The 26,562-nt window shown below is 35.0% G+C and overlaps 3 protein-coding genes and 1 pseudogene across 3 annotated transcripts; 3 read left to right on the top strand and 1 right to left on the bottom strand.

Annotated features, from left to right (window-relative positions):
• Positions 1–5,976: 5,976 nt before the first annotated feature.
• On the top strand, positions 5,977–10,108 carry LOC108984256 (putative pentatricopeptide repeat-containing protein At3g08820). The gene is made up of 4 exons (XM_018956150.2): positions 5,977–6,270; positions 6,687–6,825; positions 7,020–7,051; positions 7,744–10,108. Exon 4 carries the CDS (start codon positions 7,828–7,830, stop codon positions 9,892–9,894), a length of 2,067 nt encoding a protein of 688 aa, XP_018811695.2. The 5' UTR covers positions 5,977–6,270; positions 6,687–6,825; positions 7,020–7,051; positions 7,744–7,827; the 3' UTR covers positions 9,895–10,108.
• Positions 10,109–16,295: 6,187 nt separating this feature from the next.
• LOC108984255 (copper transport protein ATX1-like) lies at positions 16,296–18,953 on the top strand. Its single transcript, XM_018956149.2, has 3 exons — positions 16,296–16,480; positions 17,208–17,283; positions 18,306–18,953. Exons 1-3 carry the CDS (start codon positions 16,472–16,474, stop codon positions 18,563–18,565), a joined length of 345 nt encoding a protein of 114 aa, XP_018811694.1. The 5' UTR covers positions 16,296–16,471; the 3' UTR covers positions 18,566–18,953.
• A 305-nt stretch (positions 18,954–19,258) lies between these two features.
• On the bottom strand, positions 19,259–22,804 carry LOC118348472 (annotated as a pseudogene).
• Positions 22,805–24,264: 1,460 nt separating this feature from the next.
• Positions 24,265–26,220, top strand: LOC118348482 (60S acidic ribosomal protein P2-like). Its single transcript, XM_035690237.1, has 3 exons — positions 24,265–24,376; positions 24,461–24,560; positions 25,886–26,220. Exons 2-3 carry the CDS (start codon positions 24,473–24,475, stop codon positions 26,203–26,205), a joined length of 408 nt encoding a protein of 135 aa, XP_035546130.1. The 5' UTR covers positions 24,265–24,376; positions 24,461–24,472; the 3' UTR covers positions 26,206–26,220.
• Positions 26,221–26,562: the final 342 nt, after the last annotated feature.

Below are 26,562 nucleotides of genomic sequence, written 5' to 3'. Positions count from 1 at the left end.
GTAATAGAGTAATAACTCTATCATTATTCTTTTACGTTATGTCGTGGGTAATAAATCTATGAGTTCTTCTGCGTACAACCGCAATGGGAAATCACGATGTAATCAGTTGACTACTTCAGACGAAAAAATTAAAAAATAAAAGGCGAAAGACGAAAGACGATATGAAGAAGAGAAAGTAGCACAGACTATTAATACAGACTGTGAGGTTGATGGAAAAAATTTTATCGGTGAGTCTCCCATGACTAAACCAGTTAGTGATTTTTTCTTTGACAATTTATCAAATACTTTGCATGCATTCTTAGCCCCTATCGCAGTAATTCTTCTGCATTTACACCGTTTCTTCCTTGATACAACCAAATCAACAGCAAGTTTCTAACAGTCCAAATACAAGAAAGTGAGTGAACTGAGACTCTTAGAATATAATGCAAAGGACCCACTGGAGAGAGAGAGAGAGAGAGAGAGAGAGAGAGAGAGAGAGAGAGAGAGAGAGAGAGAGACTCCGAGCTTAAAGAAAGAAAGAAAATGGGGTGAGAAAAGTTTTTATACTCAACCCGAACCCAAGCACCTACCAAGTTTGCAACTTTCAATATCTGCGTCCATTTTGAAAGCTTGGAAGGAAGACGTAGAGACAACACTATGCACTCAACCCGAACCCAATCACCTTCCAAGAAAATGGGGTGAGAAATGCGATAGGCGGCATCACAACAGTTTTTATGTTGCTTTCTGTAAATAATTGATAGAGAGGGAGAACGAAATGGAGAGGTAAAAAAATCAAAATTTTTATTAAAAGGCATGCCGGTTATGTGGGGATTCCTCCAGGCAATTGCAACAAGAGTTTCTCCCGAACTTTTTTTTTTCTCAAACCAAACATATATTAAACAAAAGAAAATACAGAGTTACAGAGTTATTACAGAGCATAAAGAAAAGCTATGGGGTCAAATCAAGTATGAGACCAATAGAGAGAGTCATGAGTGACAAGATCCTGAGTAATGCGTAATGAGTTAGCAACCATTTGAGCAAGCTCATGTGCCTTATGGTTGGCACTTCTAGGGACATATAAGGATCTCCAGTCTGTGAACTGACTGATGTGATGTCAATAATCCTCAATGATGTTTTGGATGGACCAATTAATATCTTCGTGGTTATCACTGATGGCTTTGTGTATGAGTTGAGAGTCGCCTTCTAGGAAAATAAATTGAGCTTTGTGCGCCATAGTTTCTTTGATTGCCAGAAATGCTGCTTGTGCTTCACCATAAAGAGAGGTAGATGCTTGGATGTTTTTTGCCCATGACTTAAGAATTTCTCCTCTTGAGTTGATGCATATGCCTGCAATAATGGTGATTTTTTCCCGAATTGCTACATCATAATTGACCTTCATGAAGTCGAAAGGAGGGGCTAACCAAGTTGCGTGATTGAGGTTTTTTGGCTTTTGTTGCCAGGCTGTTATGCGTTCTACAGAAAGGCGGTTGACTAGGTTTGAGATCTCTAAGGCTGAAGGGATTGTTTGTCCTAGGTTGGCTTTGTTGTGGTGCATCCAAGTTTGATCCATGGCTATGAAGACAAATATTTGGAAGGGATGGGTTTGGTCGGGGGAGATGTTTAAAGTGAGATTGGGGGAAATTATCAGGTTGATCCAGTTTTGTATGGGTTTAGTTGAGAATGTTTCAATGTTGGGGGGCCATGGGGATTGATGCCAAATAACATGGGATAAATGGCAAATAAGGAAGATGTGCTCTAGTGTGTCGGGGGTGGAATGGACTATTGGGCAAGAGGTATCAGTTGTGGTTGGAAATTGGAGGCAAGAGGCAATATTGCTTTTTGTGGGGAGGGAGTTCCAGTTGATTTTCCCAAACTTATTATGATATATTATCCCGTTTTTTCTTCCACACCTCAACCATTTGAATCCAACACCAAGAGCTCTCATTTCTCTTCTCTATACAAATCAACCCAGACCCCTAAGCTTTCTTGTACCAGAGAAAACCACAACAAATAGTCTCTAGCCTTCGTAGTTATTCAACTTAGTTTCTTCAAAAATTTGTAGTCATGTCTTAGGTACCCAACCCAACTTCTTCTTTACATGTCAAATCTGGATTTCATTTAATGGATTCTTCCCCCTATGGCCAAGGATTTTTTGGGCATTCTATTTTACATGTTCGGTTAATTCGGGGTTAAAAATTCCATCTATTTCTTCCTTTTTTCTTAGGCATGCAAGGCTTGATATGTTTTTTAAGATGAAATATAGAGCGATCTATATGCTATTTTCTTGATTGAATGAAGTTTGAATTTGATGATGTTGCTTGTGTGTGTAAATTGAGGTCCTCTGGGTTGGGCTTCTTTCTTTTTGGATGGTTAATTTTGTTTTATTAACTCAACCTTGAAATAACAAAGGTTTGAGTAAGTTCTCCAATTTGTTTTGATGGATCCAAAACGAAAATAAAGAGGAAGGATTTAGCAAAATGTATTTAGGAATCATAAAAGATAATGCAAGGAGAAAACTTGACTGAACTTTTCTTGAGTTACACTTGATTTATCATATGTTTTCTTTTTTTTGATATAGTATTGAAAGAGGCCAAATGTCTTCAATTTCCTTTGGTTCACCCCCTAAGTGGATGAGGAGCTTTCCTCTTTGTAAATCTTCATTTTTTACACGCTCTAGTCTTGCATCTCTCTCTAATAAAAGTCAATTCTTGGAATTATGCTTATCTTGCTAAGGAAGAGTAAGGTTTAATGCTGTGACCTGACAATTTCCTAACAGAAAATAGCAAGAAATATACTGACAGCAGGAACAAACTCCTTCTGTCATAGGATATAAATGCAGCATTTTATGTTAATGAGACGTAGCGCTCAAAATTAAAACGCATCGTTTAAGGCTCCTGAAGATTGCATCTAGCCAGCTCGCCACGCACCATTTCTTCCATCCCCTCAATGCACCGTTTCGAGTTATTCATCAACTACGACAAGTCTTCACTTTAGTTATCACTTCAGTTCACTTGAATGCTTTAGGTTGTGTTTAGATGTTGAGCTGAGTTGAGTTTTCTATAAATAGTAGTAAGTTGAGATGGTGAAGTGAGTTATGTGGGGCCCACCTAAGATGAGTTTAGATGTGTTTGGATGTTAAGATGAGTTTAGATGTATTTATGAAAAGTTGAAAAAAGTTGTGGGTCCCGCGTATAAAAAGGTGTTGAGTTGAAAAAGATTATGGGTTCCACGTGTAAAGAGGTTTTGAGTTCAGATGAGTTTAATTATTTGAAAGTTTGGTGTTTGGATATTAGAAGAGGTCTAAATCTGAATTGAACTTGAGTTCGGTCAAGGAACCAAACGCAGCCTTAGTTCTTCCAGTTAGGGTTTCCCAATCTGTTTTTCCCTTCGCCGCCAAGAACCCTAACATTCACTCAACTATGCCAATTAGTTAGACTAGGACACTACTCCATCCATCGACATAATAGGATGGTATAACATCATCAAGTGAAGATCGATCAAGTGAATAGGGACACCAACCTATGAAGCCAATTCACTCGACTATGGGAATTAGTCAGACTAGGCCACTACTCGATCCATCGACACAATAGGCTGGTGCAACCTCATCAAGGAAGATCAATCAAATGAACAAGGACACCAGCCTATGGAGCCAATTCGTTAGACAATGCCAATTATTCAAATGGGGAGACCACACCCCTATCCATCGACACAAAAAGTTGGTACGACCTCATCAAGTGAAGATCAGATACAACCTGGTTTAACGCTATGTTAATTGAGATCGATTTACGCATAGCTACACAAATTACGCCGATACAAGAGTCGATCGAAAGACTAGAGGATCGACTCGAAGAGCTTTGTGAGATACTTATTTGCAACAAGGGACGTTAACAAGAGATTAACCTTGTTGCTAGCTGATCTTATTTTTCATGTATTTTCCCTTCTAGGAATTTTTGTAATATTGAGTGAAAAAAATGAAGAACATGTTTTTACAATGCATGTTGATGATCATGGAGAATAAATGACTAGAGTTGCAAACGAACCAAATCGAGTCGAATTCGAACAAAGGTACTTGTGCTCGATTAACATGTTTGCTCGTTTGAACTTGGCTAGTAAAACTCAAATATCTTTGTTCGAACTCTGTTCGTTAACCATTAATGTTGTTTGAATTCAACTTGAGCTCGAGTAGCTTGAACTCAAACTTAATTTTTTATTTTGAAACTTCTTAATCTTATCTTTTGATTAATAAAAAGATTTTAAATTTTACAAAAAAAAAAAAAACTATTTAAGTTTTTAACTATTCAACCAAATAATTTTGATTCAAAATTCTTATGGTATAGTTTTTTTTATAAAAATAACTTATAGTTATAAATTAAAAGAATAATACATACGACAAATGTAATAAATTAAACTATTTAATACATATAGATAATATAATAAATCAATAGTTGTAGTCTTATGATATATGATTATATAAATTATCCTCTACACATTTTTGGAACATAACATGTATATATATATATATATATATATTAAATAAGGTAAACTATAAATAAATTAATAATATATAATTAAGTATATAAAATATAACTAACATGTAATATACATAACGCATACATATATAAAACATATTACGAGCTTCAGTTTAAACGAGTCAAGTCGAGTTTATACGAATTTTGTTCACAAGTCTAAATCGAGTCGAACTGAGTTTATACGAGTTTTGTTCATATAATATTTGAACCTATAATAGTGTTTATGAACATCTCATTTATTAAATGAACCAAGTTCGAATCGAGTATACACGAGCCGATGTCGAGCTATTCACTACCTACTTTGTTTATTTGCATCCCTAAATGACTAATAACCGCTCACTCATAAAATCCATTAACGTAGGCAATAGAGATATCCAAAACCCGCTTTCCAGTGCATGCCTATGCCAGCGACCAAAATGGTAATTATAATCTAATTATCTCAAAGCAACAATTTATGAAAAGAAAATTTATACTCATCATTTTTTTTTTAATCATGCTCTAATCATTTTATGATATTGCATTAAATGATAGATTCATAAATAAAATATAATAAATAGTTTCCAATCATTTAATATCACATCATAAGATGATAAGAAGATGATAAAAAAATAAATAATGAGTAGTATTACTCTTTTGAAAATCTAATAGAAAAAAAAGTGAGATTCCACGACAAATCAAGTATGGAAAAAGTACACCATCTTCTAATTCTTCAACCTTTTTCTATTTTGTTTTATCGACTTAGAATATCTCAGTATATCAATGAATAATAATAAAATAGTTTAACTTAAGATATTTTATTAAGTTTTGAGAAATGAGAGAGAAAATTTTGAAAACAGATATTATAAAGTTAAAAAATTGTTTAAATATTATTTTTATTTTAAAATTTTAAAAAATAGTAATATTTTTTGTGTTTTGAATATTGTATTGATTAGATAAAAAAAAATTAAAGATTTGAAATTAAAAAGTATTTTGTATACTACAACAAATATGGAGTTTTTCCACAAATTATTTTTTCAAGATATACGTTTGGGACAAATAGTGTGCTGATGAAGCGAAATTATTTGTGGGAAAAAAAACAAGCATTTTGCCACGAGATAGTAAATTTTGTAAAAGAAAAAAAAAATTGTGACAAAATAAATTCATTTTGCGTCGATAAAAAGTCGTCGTGAATAAATTTACCAAATATACTTCACTTTCATGGGTTAATTTTATTGCGACAAGGTTTTAAACTTTTTGCAGCGACGTTTTATCGCCGCCAATTATCTTACTAAGTAATATTTTGCTCTCGTGGGTTATTAGTTTCTGCCACGCAGTTTTAAGCTCTTATCGGCGACTATTTTGGGCCGCAAATAAACTTATCTGTATTATTATTTTTTTTTAATATCAGGTTACTCAGATTTTGCGGCGATAGTAATTCGCGGCAAAAAACAATATCTTTAAACCCGTTTCCCCTTATTCCTTTCCCTCCATCCCCCCCCAATCCCTCTTCTCCCTCAAGCCTCCGCAGCGCACAGCCCGTCGCCAACGACCCCACCTCGCCGGCCACCTCCTCCTCCTCCCTCCAGCGGACGCCGTATCAAACTTCCCAAAGCTCCCTTTTGAGTATCATCAGGAAGACGACGAAGCTAATAACAGCAGCAATACACAACTTAAAAAAAGGGAGAACGGTAGTGAGGGATTAGCTTCTCTCGATGCCTCTAATTCATCGGACTCCAAGCAACATGCCCAGTCCTTTCAGACGCAGGGAAATAAGCTCGCCGAGGTATCCCCCAAAACTTTAAATCCCCCTCTTTTATTGTGATTTTCTAGATCTTGGTTCTAGATATGTAATTATTTCTCAATTTTAGTGATGAGAATATACCCAGTTAGCTAATTAAACAAAAAAAGCCCCAATCTTGATAGAAATGGGTTTTGGTGATTGAATTAGCTCGGTACCAGCTGTGGAGATTTACTTGTGTTGAGTGTCTTTTCGAGAAATGGTTCTCTTTATTAAATTCTGATTGGGTTTTTTCGAAATCCACTCTCCCACGGCTGGTGATCAATTTTCCCCCGTTTTCGAATGATATTGAAACGTTTACCACGATTCTCGTGTTAATTTAATTCTTTTGCCTGTTGCTATTTGTGTTATGCTACACGAATTCATGGCTTAATTCTCATAGCATTTTTTTTTCCTTGGAGGATGGGAAATACCGGGAAGCACTAGGAAAATGGGAGGCTGCTCTTACCTTGATGCCCGAACTTGCAGTTTTACAAGAACAAAAAGCTCAGATTTTGCTTGAAATCGGAGACTCATGGAACAGTTTGAAGGCAGCCACTCGTGAGAACTAGTCAATTCTGCATTTTTTATTATTCATAATGCATGATAGCTCGATTATAAATGACAGCAACTTTTTTTTTCTTATGCAATCTTAAAACTGAATTTTGTTTTCCTTATAGGTCCGAAATTTTGTTTTTCTTTTCTACAATTTTAGTATGCAGTTATCATGATTATTTAAAAAATTTATCTTGCAGGTGCTACCGAATTGGAGCCATCATGGGCTGAGGTATGGCAGACCTTTATGTTTCCATTGTTCTCACTTCTCCATACCTATAATTTGTTTAAAATCTTAAGCTATTATGCCTCTTTCACCTTTAGAATGTGTTGATGATTCTATCGGTTTGAGATTTGTGAAGCTATGTAATTATTTGGGTTTGTTGGATATTGAGTTTAAATGGATAATGGATTTAACTTATATGCGAATATTGATTTAGTTGAAGAGTTGGTTAGATTTTACTTAAGTACAATGGTTTATAGATTGGAATTTATATGAGGACCATGAGGTCCAAGAATTTGACAGATTTGAATATGTTGAGTGTATTATGCATGAACAATGGATTGTGTGATGGATTTAGCTTGGGATCAAGTGATAAATGAATTAAAATTCCTTTGGGCAGCAAGCATGCTGTATGTTTGGTTTGTTGGTTGGGCGAAAGCCTATTTGGATTGCAATGGAGTGGATGGAATGGAGTGGCTTCACTTGTGTTGTTCAAGTGATAAGTTTTCATGCCATTTTATTAATCTTCTAACATTCTTTGAATTTGAGCATGTAATGGAGTTGGGATGAAAATATTAAACACGTGAAAGTTTGTTACTTGTTAGTCTTTTCTGTCTAATTTTGTGGATGCTTGCTCTTATTGCTTTTATACTTCAATAACTATGTAATTCGTTTTGACATTGCCTCCCATTGTCGGCCAGCACAACATGTTGGCTGAAGGTTGCCTGAGATTGCATTCACTCTATCGATGAGAAGAGGCGTCACCAACAGCGACAGTGAGGGTCATGGCCATCTTCGCCAACCCAACCTCTATAACATTTTCCAAGGTCTTGGAGATCAAGCAAACCCTCCTTCAAGGCTTCAACTCCTTCAAACACCTCAAGCACGTCCACGCCCGCATTCTCCGTCTTGGCCTCGACGAGGACAACTATCTCCTCAACATGGTCTTGCGCTGCGGCTTGCATCTTGGTGAAACACATTACACGCAGATTGTATTCGACCAAGCCAAAGAACCCAACATTTTTCTCTGGAACACGATGGTTCGGGGATTGGTTTCCAACGACTGCTTCCATGATACCATTGAATATTATGTTATGATGCGGAGAGAGGGATTCTTGCCCAACTGTTTCACTTTTCCTTTTGTTCTTAAGGCGTGCGCGAGACTTTTGGATTTTCAACTGGGGGTGAAGATTCATACCCTTGTGGTGAAAGAGGGGTTCGACGACGATGTCTATGTGAAAACCAGTTTGCTCTGCTCGTATGCTAGTTGTGGCTATATGGGACACGCACGTAAGATTTTCGACGATATTCCGGAGAAGAATGTTGTCTGTTGGACTGCAATCATTAGTGGGTACATTGGTGTTGGTCAGTATGGGGAAGCTATTGACATGTTTCGGATGTTGCTAGAGATGGGCTTGCTGCCTGACAGCTTTACCATTGTTAAGGTTTTGTCCGCATGCACTCAACTAGGGGACTTAAGAAGTGGAGCGTGGATAGATGGATATATGGCAGAGATTGGCATGGGGAGGAATGTGTTTGTGGCTACTTCTTTAGTGGACATGTATGCCAAGTGTGGAGACATGGAGAAAGCGCGGTGTGTCTTTGACAGGATGGGCGAGAAGGATATAGTTACATGGAGCACTATGATTCAGAATTATGCTCTAAATGGACTCCCTAAAGAAGCTCTGGACCTTTTCTTCCAGATGCGGAGAGAAAACCTGAAACCTGATCGTTATGCAATGGTTGGAGTTCTTTCTGCTTGTGCAAGGTTAGGTGCGCTAGACTTGGGGAACTGGGCAAGTGGGCTGATGGATAGGAATGAGTTTTTAACTAACCCTGTTCTTGGTACAGCATTGATTGATATGTATGTAAAATGTGGGAGCATGGTGCAAGGCTGGGAAGTCTTTAAAGGGATGAAGGAAAAAGACCGAGTTGTCTGGAATGCCATCATATCAGGGCTTAGTATGAATGGGCATGTCAAAGCCGCATTTGGACTATTTGCCCAAATCGAGAAAACTGGGATTCAGCCTGATGGAAACACTTTCATTGGCCTTCTCTGTGGGTGTACCCATGCGGGTCTAGTTGATGAGGGTCGTCGATATTTCAATAGCATGAACCTTGTATTTTCCGTGACACCTACAATCGAGCATTATGGATGTATGGTGGATCTTCTAGGTCGTGCAGGATTACTAGATGAAGCTCATCAATTGATAACAAGTATGCCCATGGAGGCCAATGCTATTGTTTGGGGAGCTTTGTTAAGTGGATGCAGGCTACATCGAAACACCAAGTTGGCAGAACATGTATTGAAGAAACTCATTCAGTTAGAACCATGGAACTCAGGAAATTATGTTCTCTTATCAAATATTTATTCAGTAAGCCATAGATGGGATGAAGCAGCAGAGCTGAGGTCGACCATGAATGAAAAGGGGATCCAAAAGATACCAGGATGTAGTTGGATTGAAGTAGATGGGGTTGTTCATGAATTTCTCGTGGGAGACAAGTCTCACTACTTGTCAGAAAAGATATACGCAAAACTCAATGAATTGGCTATGGAATTGAAAGCAGCAGGCTATGTTCCAAGTACAGATTTTGTCCTGTTCGACGTTGAAGAGGAGGAGAAGGAACATTTCCTTGGTTGTCATAGTGAGAAGCTGGCTATTGCATTTGGTCTAATTAGTACATCTTCAAAAGATGTGATTCGAGTGGTTAAAAACCTCCGTGTCTGCGGTGATTGCCATGAGGCCATAAAGCTGATTTCGAAATTTACAGGAAGAGAGATAATTGTTCGGGACAACAACCGATTTCATAGTTTCTTTGATGGTTCATGTTCATGCAGAGATTATTGGTGACACATTGAGGCTCGATAGGAAATTAACACCAGTGTAAGTTCTAAAGAACCTGATCTCTTTGTATTTTCTCAAGATGCAAATTGTTTGTTGGCATTATTTCTCCAAAGAGAGGGAGAAGTACTTCTCACCACATTTATATGTCAAGAGAAACCATGTAGATTATACAATTTTGAATGATTAATGACATGGCCCTGGAGCCTGTTGTTCTAAGCTAGTTGCTGGATATAATGGTGAATTCATACAAGAGACAGAGACAAAACTGGTATTCTAATCATGATGGTATATTCATTATGTTGTTAAACATGATGGCATATTCTTCATATGAGAGATGAGATTGTATTGCAATGGCGATGTAACTGGTAAAGAGGGCACACTCATGAAGCCCTCAGAGGCTAACTGATTCCTGTGACTATTTGATGACTGTCTTCTTGTCTTACAGGAAGAGCTCGGCACAATCCGATCGTTTACTGATCGATGGCATGATCATGTGTTATTTCAATCATCATATTGCATTGTTTTTCTATCTGACATGTTCTCTATTTTATTTGAGAGCTGTGTAAGATTTCAATGCATAAAATACATTTCCTTTATAAAATCAACCACTTATTTGGCCAAAATTGAAATATATAAAAGAAAGAAACACCACCACTTGGGGCCAAATGAATTATAATCTCAAATCTCAGATTCATTTTTTGTTCTTTTTTTTTTTTTTTTTTTTTAAATAAATTGAAGTCTGGGATTTCGATCTCCGGAAGTTTCACATCGTCCCCCGTATGTTAACATAATAAACAGTGAAGATAGCATCATGCCAAAAGGGAATTCATTGATTCATATACAATAGCAGTACCATTTTGGTAAGCTGTTGGTCCTACCACTTTGATTGAACGGTTGGAGATAATCGAAGAACGACCATCTAAAAATAATTAGTCGTTGCACCTATCGACCGCAATTTGTTGACCAAATACATGCCAACCAACCTTCTTAATTTCATATACATATATATATATATATACACACACACATATATATATTAGTAATGCAACGTACCTACCATTCATTTTATCATCATTCTCCCACCATTTTTTTACGTGGTATTAAACTATTAGAGACTATTTGTTATACTTAACTCGTGGGTCAATCATTTGATGCCACATCATGAAATGTTGAGTTGATAATAATAAAACAAATGATAAATATATATTTATATATATATATTGAGCATACAGTAAAAAAGTTCAAGTATTTCTTCCATTTCTTTCTTGCGTAAGAAAAATGATGGAAATTTGAAATGTTTATGTGGAGGAGAGTGTACGTTGCCCCTCCTCCACCCCTTTCAAGTAAAGTGCACTAGAAAATCAAGGAAAATCTCTTTTAAATTTGAGTTTTTTTTTTTTTATTATTCGAATCTTGTTTTCTTATTTGAAAATCAGGCCGTGTTGTAGAATTGCTTGTATGCTTTAGTAATGTGATTTACTATATATCAATTACTATTCACTCTCACACCTCACACCTATAACTTTTTCATAGGGTATGTGTTTTTCATAGAGTATGAATGTATTTTTTTATAGGATATGGAGCGTGAAATGGTGAATAGTAGCTGATAAGAAGAATTTTTCTTTAATAATATACTTCGCCACCATAAAGAAGTATTCGGAGTCAGGATGACCAAACACATGTAACAATTCCATTGAAGATCCTAAACAAGGTACTGAATTAATATTCTGCTATGCCTTATAAATTTATAAAAGAAATTCTTACCATATGTGTATATATATTATGATCATCACTTGAGAGAGGGAGAGAGATGATCTTGGAATTTGAGTAATATGAAAGCAAGGTTGCTATCTGTTGCAAGTTGAGTACAGAAATGCCTCTTTGTCAAAGTTGGGTAGATAGAACACTAGTTAAAGATGCCTGTACTTCTCTATGGGTACTGCACTCTCTTTTTTATCATGTACTACCAAAGAAAACCACTTTGTACTTCTCAACCTATGCAAAGACTACCACATAAATTTTCCTGTAAAATGGAATTTGAGTTTCTCTCTAATAAATAAATTTGTCAAATTAATCAAATTATGTTATATTTTCTTTCTACTTAAATGAGTTGTCAAAGAGGAATTCTATATATCAGTCACTATTTACTTTCACAATCCACACTTATAAGCTTTTTTTTTTATAAGATGTATGAGTTTTTTTATAAAATGTGGGGTGTGGACTAATTAATAGTATCTGACGAGAAGAATTTTTCGTTGTCAAGTGATGCACAACTTTTTCTTATTGGGTTATAAGGCTGGCATCAATGAAAGCTTGTTACCTCATTAACACTTTCAAAAACTTTAGTTAACCAATCCAATTGTGACATGTTGGCTTTGAACATAATATGATCTGATTTGAGTGTGATATTATATATATATATATATATATATATGCTTGATCACTAATGACAATCTTAAATCTCTAACATTGGCTAGAATGTAAATGGTGTACGCATTTACAAAATGAAGCAAAATTCATTTCAATCATCATTAACTAAGAAAAAAAAATAACTAATACATTATATATTGACCATTAGTTGGAAAATTATCAATAATCTACTTTTACTAGAGGATACGTAATTTTCCATTTCTTTAGACTTTACTTTTGAATTCTAGCGCGTAAGTTATAATAAATAGTCTATATGAGATTTCCATACGAATTAATATTGTAAGACATATTTCATATGTTTTTCTCACTTTCTAAACTCTAAAATCCTTTGCAAAGTTTTAAGAAATCTTAATTTAAAAATACAAAAGACTCTATAATATCATAGAGTAGGACCTATTTGAGTCGTGTTACACCCACCAAGTACGAGATGGTTCCGATAATACTAAATATTTTTTTTTCATATATATATATTTTTTATATCTTTAAATATTTTTAAAAAATTATAACATCCTTAAAAACATTTACTTTATTAATAAATAAATAAAAATCTTGATAGAAGTGCTCGGGATCCAGACCCCAAGCAATAAGCATTTCTCAATTTTATATTTGAAATCTAAGCGATACGATTAGAGGTGTAAATTCAAACCCAAAAATCAATTTGGACTGGATCGGTTTTATTGATTTTGAACAGGTCTGGTCAAGAACCGGTTCTTGAAATGTAAAAACTGGCCGAAACTGATCCGGTTCCAGTTTTAGGATTTTCCGGAGTGGACCAGTTGATAAAAAATATATAAAAAATAATATTTGTATATATAAGTTTTATACAAAATATTATATATATATTAATATATATAAGTTTTATATATAATGTATAATTATAAATTTATATGTGAAATTTTTATATATAATATATATAATTATATATATTCATATATGAAATAATTTAATATTATAATTTATAAATTATTACATAAAATGTTGATACTGATATATAAGTTTATAACTAATACTAATATATAGTTTATAACTAATACTAATAGGCTAATATTAATATTATTATATAGTCTAATATATTATATAGCTATACTAATATATAAGTCTATAACCATTTAACTAATACTAATAATTTAATATAGACTATAGTTATACTTATACTAATATAGTTATACTAAATCACTATAACTAATACTAATATATGACTATCCTAATAGGCTAATATTAATACTATTATACTATAGTATATTAAATGTATTACAAATAGTTATTCTAATCACTATAACTAATAGTCTAATACTATATTACTATTAGTAATATACTTTAAGTCTAATATTAATATTATTATATAGTCTAATATATTATATAGCTATAACTAATATATAACTAATACTAATATATATACTAATACTAATACTAATAGTCTAATATTAATACTATTTATAGTCTAATATAGACTATAGTTATAGTTATACTAATCTATATTAAATCACTATAAGTCTATAATAATTTTTTTTAATAGGTTAAATCACTATAACAAAATATATATAACTATATATATATATTATTATTAGTAATATACTTTTAAGTCTAATATTAATATTATTATATAGTCTAATATATTATATAGCTATAACTAATATATAATTAATACTAATATATATACTAATACTAATGGTCTAATATTAACACTATTATATAGTCTAATATATTATATAGCTATACTAATATATAACTAATATTAATATATAGCTATACTAATAGTCTAATATAGACTATAGTTATAGTTATACTAATCTATATTAAATCACTATAAGTCTATAATAATTTTTTTAATAGGTTAAATCACTATAACAAAATATATATAACTATATATATATTATTATTAGTAATATACTTTAAGTCTAATATTAATATTATTATATAGTCTAATATATTATATAGCTATAACTAATATATAACTAATACTAATATATATACTAATACTAATAGTCTAATATTAACACTATTATATAGTCTAATATATTATATAGCTACACTAATATATAACTAATATTAATATCTAGCTATACTAATAGTCTAATATAGACTATAGTTATAATTATATTATACTCATCTATATTAAATCACTATAAGTCTATAATAATTTTTTTTAATAGGTTAAATCACTATAACAAAATATATATAACTATATATATTATTATTATTATCTGGTATTAAATTACTCTAAGAAACGGCACCCTCCCCCCCACCCCCCCACCCCCAAAAACCCTCAGATTTATTTCCCCTCAAACCACCCCCGAGTTTTACTTTCAGTTTCCCACCCCTTCCCTTAGAAACTCTAGATCCCCCCCCCCCTCCAGGAACTACGCCGCACGTAATAGGCTAACAGCCTCCGTCGCATCCTCCAGTTCCTCTGTCGGTACCCCTCTCTTCCTCACTCTCCACCTCTCTGCGACTCACGGCCTCCATCTCTGCCCTCTCACAGCCTCCAACGTTCCTGGCCTCACCTCTCTTCCTCACTCTCTCAGCGTCTCGCGCAGCCCTCTCATCTCTCATGCAGCCGGCAGCCCCTCTCTCAGGTCTCTCTGCTTCGACTGTAATTTTTCTTGAGAATCTTTATTTGTCTAACGTCAATACTCAATAGTGAAGCACTGAAGCTCTGTTTGTTTAATCTGTAATGATATGTTTGGGTTGCGGACTTCCTAGTTTCTTTTTTCTAAGGACCACATTAGCCTAAAGTTCTGTTTGTTTTGTTTGATTAAGCATATGATGAGATTCTGAGTTGAATGAAAGCTTTCAAGTGACTTTGCTCCATTGCATATCATATGTTTTTAACTGATTTTATCATCTGCATGTGCATATCATTATCATCGATTCATCTGCTAAGTCAAAAATCTCATTATTCTCTTGTATGTTCCAAAATGATTTTATCATCTGTATTTGCATATTACAACATCTCATATTGTTTTAAATTGTGAAGCTCAACAAAAATAAATAAAAATAAAATAAGGAATAATAACATATAAGAAATAAGTTTGAAATTAACATATGCATGCAGATAGGAGACTTTCATATATGGATCGGGTGAAGAAATTAATTGGAACTTATAATATTAATATATATATATATATATTCTAGCATATATAAACCCACTATAGCATATGGATGTTTATAGTTAAAAGAATGGTTGTACTTGGTCTTTGACATTAAGTGAAGCAAAATATAGTAGTTGGATAGATTGTCTGCAATAAACTCCACATTTGGTTTAGTTATTAATAATTATATTGTTATATCTGCTTTGATTACAATGTTTATTTTTGTTACTACATATATAAATCGGAAAATCGGACCGAACCGAATTAGATCGAAAACTGATAAAATTGGAAATACCAGATTAGGAGGGTAAACGGTGTGTAATTGATTTTAGAAAATACAAAATATGTACATACCAGTTCAGTCCTAAATTTTATCCAAAACCGGATCGGATCAGACCGGTTACACCCCTAGATACGATGAGATCGTAGAAAAGGGACATGTTATATAGAATTCAGCATTCCTACACATTATTTAAAAATATAATTTTATTTTTTTACTCTTTTACTACATATTTCTCATATGATTTTATTGTCATCCGAGTTCTCCCAATAACAATAAATAAATAAATAAAAATAAAAATCTAGGACGTTGAATTTCTAGTTAATTACTGAAAAAAGGAAAAAAATAATTAAACATAAAAAGGCGAGTGCCTTTTACGTTACGTCATGGGTAAATCCGTTGCCACCGAACTCATTATGATATATTATCCTTTGAGTAAGCCCGCTCAATTTCACCAATAGTTTAAATGTATGTTTTTATTATTATTATTTTTTAATATTTTTAAAAAATAAAAAATATATTAATATATTAAAAATTACTTTCTTAATTATTAAATAAAAAAAAAATTAAATACACAAACCGGCAAAGTAGCATTTTCCTATCCCTTTCTTTTTTTCTTCTCACCTCAACCGTTCGACTCAACACCAAGACCTCTCCTTTCTCTTCTCTATATAAATCAACCCCAGACCCCTAAGCTTTCTTGTACCGGAGAAAACCACCACAAATCTCAGTCTCTGAGTCTTTGTAGTCATTCATCTAGTTTCTTCCAAAATCTGTAGTCATGTCTCAGGTACCCAACCCAACTTCTTCTTTACATGTCAAATCTGGATTTCGTTTAATGGATTCTTCCTCTATAGCCAGGGGTTTTCTGGGCATTCTATTTTTCATGTTCGGTTAGTTCGAGGTCGAAAATTCCATCTATTTCTTCTTTTTTTTTTTTTCTTTGGCATGCAAGGTTTGATATGTTTTTTAAGATGAAATATAGAGCGATCTATATGCTATTGTCTTGATCGAATGAAGTTTGAATTTGATGATGTTGCTTGTGTGTGTAAATTGAGGTCCTCTGGGTTGGGCTTCTTTCTTTTTGGATGGTTGGTTTTGTTTTATTGACTCAACCTTGAAATAACAAAGGTTTGAATCAGTTCCCCAGTTTATTTTGATGGACCCAAAAAGAAAATAAAGAGGAAGGATTTAGCAAAATGTATTTGGGAATCATAAAAGATAATGCAAGGAGAAAACTTGACTTAACTTTTCTTGAGTTGCACTTGATTTATCATATGATACTGTATTGAAAGAGGCCAAATGTCTTCAATTTCCTTTGGGGTTCACCCCTCAGAGGATGAAGAGCTTTCCTCTCCGTAGATCTTCATTTTTTACACGCTCTAGTCTTGCATCTCTCTCTGATAACAGTGGCTTCTTGGAATTATGCTTATCTTGCTAAGGAAGAGTAAGGTTTAATGCACTGCTATTTTCCCTCATTACTTTTGACCTGAAGTTCTGTTTTTGTTTTCGTGCAGACAGTTGTCCTCAAGGTTGGTATGTCATGTGGAGGCTGTGTTGGGGCCGTGAAAAGGGTTCTGGAAAAAATGGAAGGTTTGTGGTATCCCTTCAAATTGAACTTCAAAACTTGCCGAGGCCTTTTTTTTGAAATTTTTCCTTTTTTTAATCTCTCAACCATATCTTATTGATTCAGTTAGCTTTAATAATATTCTTTATCAATTTTATGTCTTTTGATGCATGTAAAAACTGAGTTTTTACTTCTAAGGTTTTCTCTACATGCTGGCATTTGTGTGGCTTTATGGTATTTTTCTCTGTAAAGTTTACATGTGTTTGTGGCGTGTTTTCAACATACAAGAAAAGGTTGATACAAGTTACAACCCTAGCAAATGGCAAGATTGGCAAGAAACAAGAACTCAGTAAAATTTAATACTAGCTGACAGCTAAAAGAGTACCTTTGGTTTACCAGGAACACAATTTAAAACACAAATTATTTACCTGCTCTTCTGTCCTAATCTTTCTTAGTGAGATTAGGAAGTATGAAGCTTCATTGATTATCATCCTAGCTAGGTGGGTGCAGTTGTGAAGGAAAGTCCTTTTATCCAGCTGTATATTTTGACAGTGTTTTCTGTCTTTTCTTTTCACAAAGAAAACTATGTGATGGAGAATTTGATATAGAACTATTTTATACCTATAAAAAAAGGAATTTGATAGAGAACCGTTTTATCTTTTCGCTAATATTCTGTTTAGAAACTATGTATCATGAATTTTATTTTCTTTGAAATGAAATGTGCTCGCTTATGGAAATTTGTGGTGGGGATTTGGGCTTGTTGCCCATTGGTAATTCTTGTCCCACAAAGATTAGGTATGGGATTTGTGGGGGATTTATGTGATCATGGGGTCAAGATAATCCTTTTTTGTTTTTTTAAACAATAAAGCTTGTAGAAACTGTAGTGGTTATTATTTATATATTTTGACAAGCAGTTCTATACGTGCTTGTTTAGAGTATTATTATTAACTTCTGTACCTGAAATCATCAGGGAACTTTAGGTTCGTATTTACTTTTATGGAATTAATCTTGTATGATACATGCTGGTGTCGTTTTTTACCATCTACAGGGGTAGAATCATATGATATTGATTTGAAGGAGCAGAAAGTGACAGTGAAGTGCAGTGTGCAGCCTGAGGCAGTTCTGCAGACAGTTTCAAAAACTGGAAAGAAGACTAGCTTCTGGGAAGCAGAAGCACCAGCAGAACCTGAAGGAAAGCCTGTAGAACTGGAAGGTAAACCTGCAGAACCTGAAGGAAAGCCTGTAGAACCGGAAGGTAAACGTGCAGAACCTGAAGGAAAGCCTGCCGAAGCTGTGGCTGCAGCTTAAGAATCACTAATTGCCTGGAAGTGTGTAGTCTATAAACCACTAATAGTTTGCTGAACTTAATATAGTATGAACGCATCTGGAGTATGAAGTTTGTAGTGTACTTCAAATAATTGGATGTGAGCAACAATAAGTTCTTGGGTGCTTGGCATACGATCTTCTGTTCACACAATAAGCTGACAGCTTGATTGCTGTGTTATTTCTTATCTTCTTCATTGCTATTTACCGCTTCATTTGGTTGTTTGAAAGGGCGAGATGTGCCAAATTTGTATGCTAGCTATCATTCCAACTGGTTTTTATATGGTACCTCTGCCTGCCCATTATAGTTGCGCCCGTGGTTTTTGCCCATGTAACAAGTTCCATTATGTGTATACCAGTTTCTTTACAATAATGACTAATTTGAGTGTTAATCAGCCTGGAATTTGACTTTTCATGCCATCCTTATGATCTTCACCTCTGTCCGATCAAGTTTTGCCAAATACACATCTTAACCCCCTTTTCTAAGGGGTGTGATTGGAGAAACAATTCAGAAATTTGTTAGTGCAAATACTGCCTTGGACCTGGACAAGGATTTGTGTTTTAATCAGAAATTGATAAATTAGTGCACATTGATTTATATTCATCCTTCCTAAGATTAAGATTCCCTCAAGTTGTGGACTGAACTTGAGGAGCTCGAATGGGAAGGGGAGATAGATACATGAAGTGGGGTCCAAGTTCGAGGATATTGATGGTTCATGCACCATACAGTAATCTATCAAATTTTACCCTGGCTTACAATGTGTCCAAATTGCATACTTTTCTGCAAATCCTTATGCATAACTCCAAGAAACCACTTTCCAGCAGGTTTTGGATGGATTGACAGAGCAATTGTTTGATTCCAGATGTACCTGGTGCCATGTTCTTATTGCACCCTGGAGACTAAGCTGGGGATATTAAATGAAAAGAGTATTTGCTCATACTGCATAAAATATACCAAAGTTATTTACATGTGTGAAAACAAGGCACCTGAATCCAAGATCATCTGAGACGATGGATAATGGCATTAGATTAGATGATATCGAAAGAGGTCTTCATGTGTATAGAAAATTTGAAAATTCAAAATTGATGCTAACTTGTTAAATACCTTCTAAGAAAGAGTCAATCTGGTCACATAACCACACAGAAAGATGTGATTGAAGTGAGATTGGAGGGAAGTGTAGAGGCTGATGCTGTGTGAGGATCCCCTGATGAGAGGTTAACAAACTTGAGGGATTGTAGCCTTAGTTCCAGAGGGTAGTCTGCTACACAACCTATTCTTGGGCCTGCTCCTGTTGACCATTTCAAGGACAGTTGATGCCCTAGTTGATAAGAACATGCTTCCTTTTTTGACTTGATCCTCTGCAATATCTCTTTCTTTGGGACGCTTCTTTTGGAGCTTTGGAGATTACTGGACAAGGTTCTCTTATAACTGCTTCTTCTTTCTGTTTGAGCAAATATACATGATTCAGAGGGTCCGTTATTCTCAATCACATAAAAAACTTGAAAGTGGAGTGATTCAGAATTTGTTACCAAGTTCACTTCCTTCTTGAACTGATGTGCCGATATCATAGCTCTCATGATCCTCAACAGGGGAAAGAACCTGATTAAAATGGGAAAATCTCAGCGAAATGAAGAAGAAACGGTATATCAAGCAAATGTTGGTTACAAAACACAGGTTAGGGTCCAAGGGATAATCAAAGGAGTAAAAATGCGAAGTGAAAAAAAAGTTCATAAAGGTCAACTTGCAATCTGCAGTATCCTAAAATCTTGAAGATGTACTTTCATGGTTTATAACTGCAATTTTGTGAACATGGAATTTGAACCGGGGTAGTAGATTTGTGAAATGACATGGTATATGAGTTGAGTACCTGAACTTCATCTAGGCTGATCCCATTCTCCTTGAGGAAGGCTAGGAAGCTGCCAAGGTTCTCATCAGTTGGACGGTAATGTCCACTATATGCTGACACAGACTGGAAGTCAAAAAGGACAATATTCAGAATTCAGAGGCAAGAAACATATATAGGCTTTTCAAGTTTTAAAGTATGCTTTTAAACTTATCCCTCATCAAAATAAAGTTGGAAGAATTTCTTACAAACAGATGTCCTATTATCTGCAGATGGAAGTTTCTCTTGATCCTACCAGAATTGACATCATAGATGCCAATCTTGGTGGAATAGCCGCTATAGATTTATGCTGGAACTCTTATGCATGCAATTACAGAAGTTATAAATGAAAGATGATTCTGTGAGCTATTCCAAACTAAATCAAATCTCATGTCCCCTTCTAGTGAATATGTGTAAAAAGAGATCTACTTCTAATTTCAAAAGCAAATTTGAAGGCCAAAAATTATAGATACTCTTTCAACCAGCATACCTTGAGCTTGCCATGTTCTGCCTCAAGTCTTCCGGCGGCCAAAGTGGCGCCTCCAGCAAGGAAGCTGGAATGATGAAATAATCCCTTCTTTTTCTGGATTAAGCAATAAATAATGCATTAATCTTTTATATAATGCAAAGTATCATTACATTCCAGATTAGAGAACTGTAAACAAATGGTTTGCTGCATGTATCAGTTTTTACCTCGCCACCATAAAGTTTTCTCAAGGTACTCATAACAAAAATCCACTTTGAACCTTGCAATCCTTGATTTGTATGAAGGAGGTTTCCAGTATGTTTATGTACCATCATCCCTTCAGCAATTATGTATTCATAGTATTCCCTCTCTTGCTTATCCGTGGTGCATTTCGACAGATAGTATAAGATGAAGTCAAGAAAGTTTAATTAGAGCTAGTTTAAGAGCATGGGAAGCACAGAGCTATTTTCTAGGTAGGGTTTTATTGCTTCCGGCTTGTGGAAAATTTGAGTATTGACAGAAGCAGTGCTTATATAATTTCTATCATGGTATCTAAATAAAATTCTGACAAGAGTAGATTCATCTTAATGGACATGGAAAAGGAAAATAATATTGCTGTGAATGGACTTCATTCTTTGATTGTGAGCATCCACTCTAGGTTTGATTCTATAGAGAAACATACTGGTCCAAGATATATAATGCATTCTTGTCGGAGCCTTGATCTTGGGCAAACTCTGATATCAACCTCTTTGCCTTCTCCAATATCCAACCTACACAAGATATGTATAAAACTTCTGAGTGACCCCTTCCCATACTTTTTTAAATCTTTCTGACATCTCTTTTTTCTACTTTTGTGCACACTTTCATTTCTATTCATTTGCATGCACTTGAGTCAAATGCACACATTAGGGCTCATTCTGATATGGCCTCTAAGGAGAAAAATCAAAGAATCAACCATGAGAAATTTTCCTGGAAAAGGAAAGAAATACTGAGAGAAATGTGCATACCAATAGAAAAATGGCTGCCGTGCATCACCTTTGCACCACTCTTCATAGTAGAAGTTCAGATTACGACCATAACGATGTCTCGGATCAATCTGCACCACACAAAAATAGCTTTCCAACAATGCAGAACAATTGAATAGTCAGTACTAGAAAATGTAATGTTGGCTTAATGGCATTGCAGGCTTACAGCTTCAATCCAATGTTGGAAAGCTAATTTCTGTGCCTTTGTGTCTTCACACAATCCCTTTCCAACCTGCCAAAACCATCAAATTGTATGACACTATTGCTAATTTCATATCATTTATCATATCATAATATGATTCTTTATATTTAATATGGTTAAATGCAGCATGCCTTGGAAGCAATCAGGCTGATCCTACTCCACCGTGAGGCAGCTGTTTCTGCTTTGTGAAAATTGAAGAAAGAAACTGTGCTGTGATTTAGCCTTGCATAGTCTATAGCTTGCCACCTGCAAACATTCCCAAGACTTCTTAGACGAGAAAGAATTGCAATCTTGCAGAGCATATGTATAAAACATAAGGTGGTGGCTTTTACCAGAGCTCTTCAGCAACCACAGCCGAGTCTGCTAGCCTGCGCCGGGTGTGATAAACCTGTAAACCTTCTGCAACTTCACTGCAGCCGTTGACTCAAAGTTTTCTCTTCTATCCTGAGAATCCATTGACATCAACCCAGGGTGACCATTATCCAAAGAAGGTGGTGCCATAGGAGAGAAAAGACGGAAGCCAAGTGTTTGAAAGGAGCATAGCCAAGGGAAAGTCTCTTTCTAGCTTTCAGTTTTCTTGTTTTGGTTGGGTGCATGTGGTTTAGATTTAGAATTGATGGTGCCATTAATGGGTGGTTCTGCTGCAGGGACAGCTTCCTACATTTGGTTGGACGTTTGAGGAAGAAGAGCAAAGAAAGTGGTCTCCACTCATCTACCGGCTGAGTCATGTCAGCAACACACCGCACTATTTTTAATGCCCTCTCCCACCAGTTCATGCTCACTAAGATTTTATTGATATTGATGGGGTTTGGCCTTTCTCCTACCACTTTCTTAACAGACAGTAAGATTTACTAAGATCATGTTCCATTTGAAGGTTTTAAAGAAATATCTAGCTCATCTTACAATGTATCTTAAAGGTGAGAGACACTCTGCCGTTGAGTTTCATCTACATATTGCCAAAAATTTATATTTTTGAGTCGGATTGTAGAGTACATGTGTAGTAAAGTGTTTATATGACATTATTTAAGTTGAATTTTACAATTTGAATTGAATTTAAAAGATAAATTTTAAAATTAAAATTTTACAAATTAAGTCTCATCGTTTAAGTGATGTGGATGATGTGCTCCAACTTCTCCACGAAAGAAAACAGAAAAAAGACAGTGATTTGAAATCACCAATTGAAAAGCCAAAAAAGAGAATGGGCAAACTAACAAACAAAGACAGAACAGCCACAAGAAATACAATAAAAATATACTTATTTGTTCGGTTAAGATTAAAAATCATAGCGTTTTTATTTTTTGTTTTCCTTTTTAGGGTCATAGTCAGAGTTCGGAGCCAACATCGGCTCCAACTCTGACTCCGACATAAATTTTTAAAAAAATTCTGACTCCGAATTTTGACAATTTCAGAGCGAGCATCAGGCGGAGTTAGAGTGGGCGGAAGTTTTGCTCATCCCTACCATCTTGATAATAGAATAACTTATATGTTGCCTCCTTAAAGAAACAAAACTAACCAGGGATAAAAAATCTTGAAACCAAAAACATTCTTAAAGTTAAGATAGATTTTCATTAACCTTTGAAGAAAGATCTAAACCATGTACTAAGGTTTAGGCTGGTGATTCACAAAAAAATAAATTAAAAAAAAAATTTTTAAAAAATAAGCTGGTGACTGGGTGGGTTTAGATAAATAGTTTAGATAAAAATATTTCATCTGAAATTATACCGTATAGTAGTTTTGACTATTCAAACACAATATTTCATCTCTTAAATTTTGAAAACATTCATTTAAATGAACAGTAAATAGTACAAAACAGTAAAAAATGATGAACAGTACATAAACAGTATCAAAACTTACGTAAACAGAGCATGAACAGTATGTAAACAGTACATGACAGTGCACAATGGGACCCACCCCTTTATCAAAATCTCAAAAAGTTAAAACTATATCATCTTATCTTACTATCTAAACACATATTTTTTTACAAATTATTTCATCTCATTTTAATTTAAAAAATCTCACTATTATTTAACAATGAAAGAGCAATTTGATCACAAAACTTTAAACTAGTGGTGGTAGTGGAAAAAATAAATAAATAAAAAATAAAAATCCAAACAATTAACAAAAAACCGTAGCTCTATAAAAAGCGCGAAGTTAGAACCCTAACGAGCCTCCAGCATTGTTGCGCTCATTTCCCTCCTCTCAGATTAACAGGCCCTCGAAGTACTCTTTCTCTGTCTCACTCTCACTGTCTCTCTGTAGTCTGTACTATTGATTAATCCTAACCTATATGAGTTGGCTTTGCAGGAAGAAGATAAAATGAAGGTTATAGCTGCATATTTGCTCGCTGTTTTGGCAGGGAACACCAGCCCTTCAGCTGATGATTTGAAGGACATTCTTGGATCCGGTACTTTTCTTTCTCTCTCTCGACTTCTGTTTTTGACATTTTATGCTTCGAATGGGTTATGCTGATTGCATCTGTTACATTACTTCGAAAAGTAGACTGCATGTCAATCTTTGTTATTCCCTTTAAATGGGTTCGGATGATATTGCTTCCAAGTTTATTGAATTTTGATGTTCCTCTTGGTTCTCTGGAAACTCTGGAAACGATATATTTGTTACGTTTATCCCATTAATTTGGCCTCAAAAGATGATAAATTGATCAAACGAGGCTCAAGAATGGTGGCCTTCCGATGGTCGATTTCTTGGTTGTGCTATGAACCTCAATTTTCCTACGTGTTCCCGAATTTGTTTTAGCAACTTACAGGGAGTTCGTGACTCTCTTTATTCTTCTTTGAGAGGCTAAATCCACTTGTTTGGTTTCTGGTAGATTTGGCCTGTTCTCTTCTACGTTGCATGTAGTCTATCATGCTACTCCGGGGTTGATCTAAACTTGTAACTTAGATTAACAGTTGGCAGTTGCTAATATTTTTTAGTTATGTGGACATTATATAATACTAAGTGGAAGAAATGCACGAACATGATTGTTCTGCACTTATAGGAACTTTTGTTTGAAGTGGTCAAATCCGAGCTTCCCTAAGCATTTGGACAAAGTTTTGGGCTTCTGTTTGTTAGCTAGGACAGGCTCGCTGGACCTGCCACTTAGTATATGTTATTAGCAAAATGGATAGGTAAAAGTTGTCGATATTTCCTCTTTTTTTAAAGGTTTGATTTTTTAAACTTCATACCCAAATAAATTTTTATGACTATTGGTCTATCTTAGTTTTATTTAGAGACTAGTTCCTGGAATAATTCTGGTTTTGATTCTTTGAATAGTTTTGGTATCGGATTGGGGGATTTTTTCTTTGAATTACCGGAGGTGCACTTACAGGAAGCTCCTTGCCGAGGGCCTGTGCACCTTCGGAATTAGTCGGGATGCTGTTCCTGGACACCTGGTGCCAATAATAAAAAAATAAAACCCAGTTCTTACTAAGTGAGAAATTTTTTCTGTTTTAGTTTCTTGGCCCCATTTAGATTAAGAATTAGTCTGGATTCCGGTTGATGATATAATACCTGGAATGAAAGGAAAAATATGGATTCTTGTAAGTTTAATTACTGAATCATTGCCAAACTGTAGACTTAGGATTTGATTAGATAATGAAGATTGAACTCTGGATTATTGTTCCGGAAGGATTTGGTTATGATTATGACTAGCATCCTTTGCATATAAAAACCAAAGAAATTTTTATAATTTATATGTTGTCATTGACTAATTGCTACTTTGCTCTGTAGTTGGAGCTGAAGCTGATGATGATAAGATCGAGCTGCTCTTGTCCGAAGTCAAGGGTAAAGATATTACTGAACTAATTGCATCTGGAAGAGAGAAATTGGCATCCGTGCCTTCTGGTGGTGGTGGTGCTGTTGCATTTGCAGCAACAGGTGGTGGCGGTGGTGCTGCTGCTCCTGCTTCTGCTGCAGCGGAGCCAAAGAAAGAGGAAAAAGTGGAAGAGAAAGAGGAGTCAGATGATGTAAGTATTCTAAAAGTGACTGTCATTCAACTCTTCTGGCCATTCATAATTCCAAGAACCTCAATGCCATCAAATTCTTTTTAAAGTACGTGTGGCTGCCATGGGAAATTCAGCCATTGAGATCTTATACCCTGGAAATGGGACCCCCCTTCTCCTCCCCCTTTCTGTCTCCTCATTTTTGCCACGGATCCCGCATGGGGAAGACTGACCCAGTAGACTCCCAGGAGAATTGTAGGAATGGGAAACAACTCCAAATCCTCTTGATTGACTAAACTATTTGGCATACAGGCTCAACTTGTTACTTTTTTCCTCTTTCTTTGGCTCTGCTGCAGCAGGAGCAGCAGCAGCACCGCCGCCACCACCTGTTGCTGCAACTGCAAGTCTGCAACAGCACCACCACCACCAGAAGGGACAGATGCCAATTTCTCTCTTCCAGATGCA

Source organism: Juglans regia, chromosome 5 (assembly GCF_001411555.2).
Source record: "Juglans regia cultivar Chandler chromosome 5, Walnut 2.0, whole genome shotgun sequence".
In the NCBI taxonomy this organism is placed as follows: Eukaryota; Viridiplantae; Streptophyta; class Magnoliopsida; order Fagales; family Juglandaceae; genus Juglans; species Juglans regia.
This window is presented reverse-complemented; position numbering and strand designations above follow the sequence as displayed.

Coding starts and splice junctions, on each gene's coding strand:
- LOC108984256 (XM_018956150.2), top strand. CDS start 7,828: ATGGCCATCTTCGCCAACCCAACCTCTATAACATTTTCCAAGGTCTTG.
- LOC108984255 (XM_018956149.2), top strand. Junction 17,284..18,305: donor GGTTCTGGAAAAAATGGAAG/GTTTGTGGTATC, acceptor TACCATCTACAG/GGGTAGAATCATATGATATT.
- LOC118348482 (XM_035690237.1), top strand. CDS start 24,473: ATGAAGGTTATAGCTGCATATTTGCTCGCTGTTTTGGCAGGGAACACC. Junction 24,561..25,885: donor GAAGGACATTCTTGGATCCG/GTACTTTTCTTT, acceptor TTTGCTCTGTAG/TTGGAGCTGAAGCTGATGAT.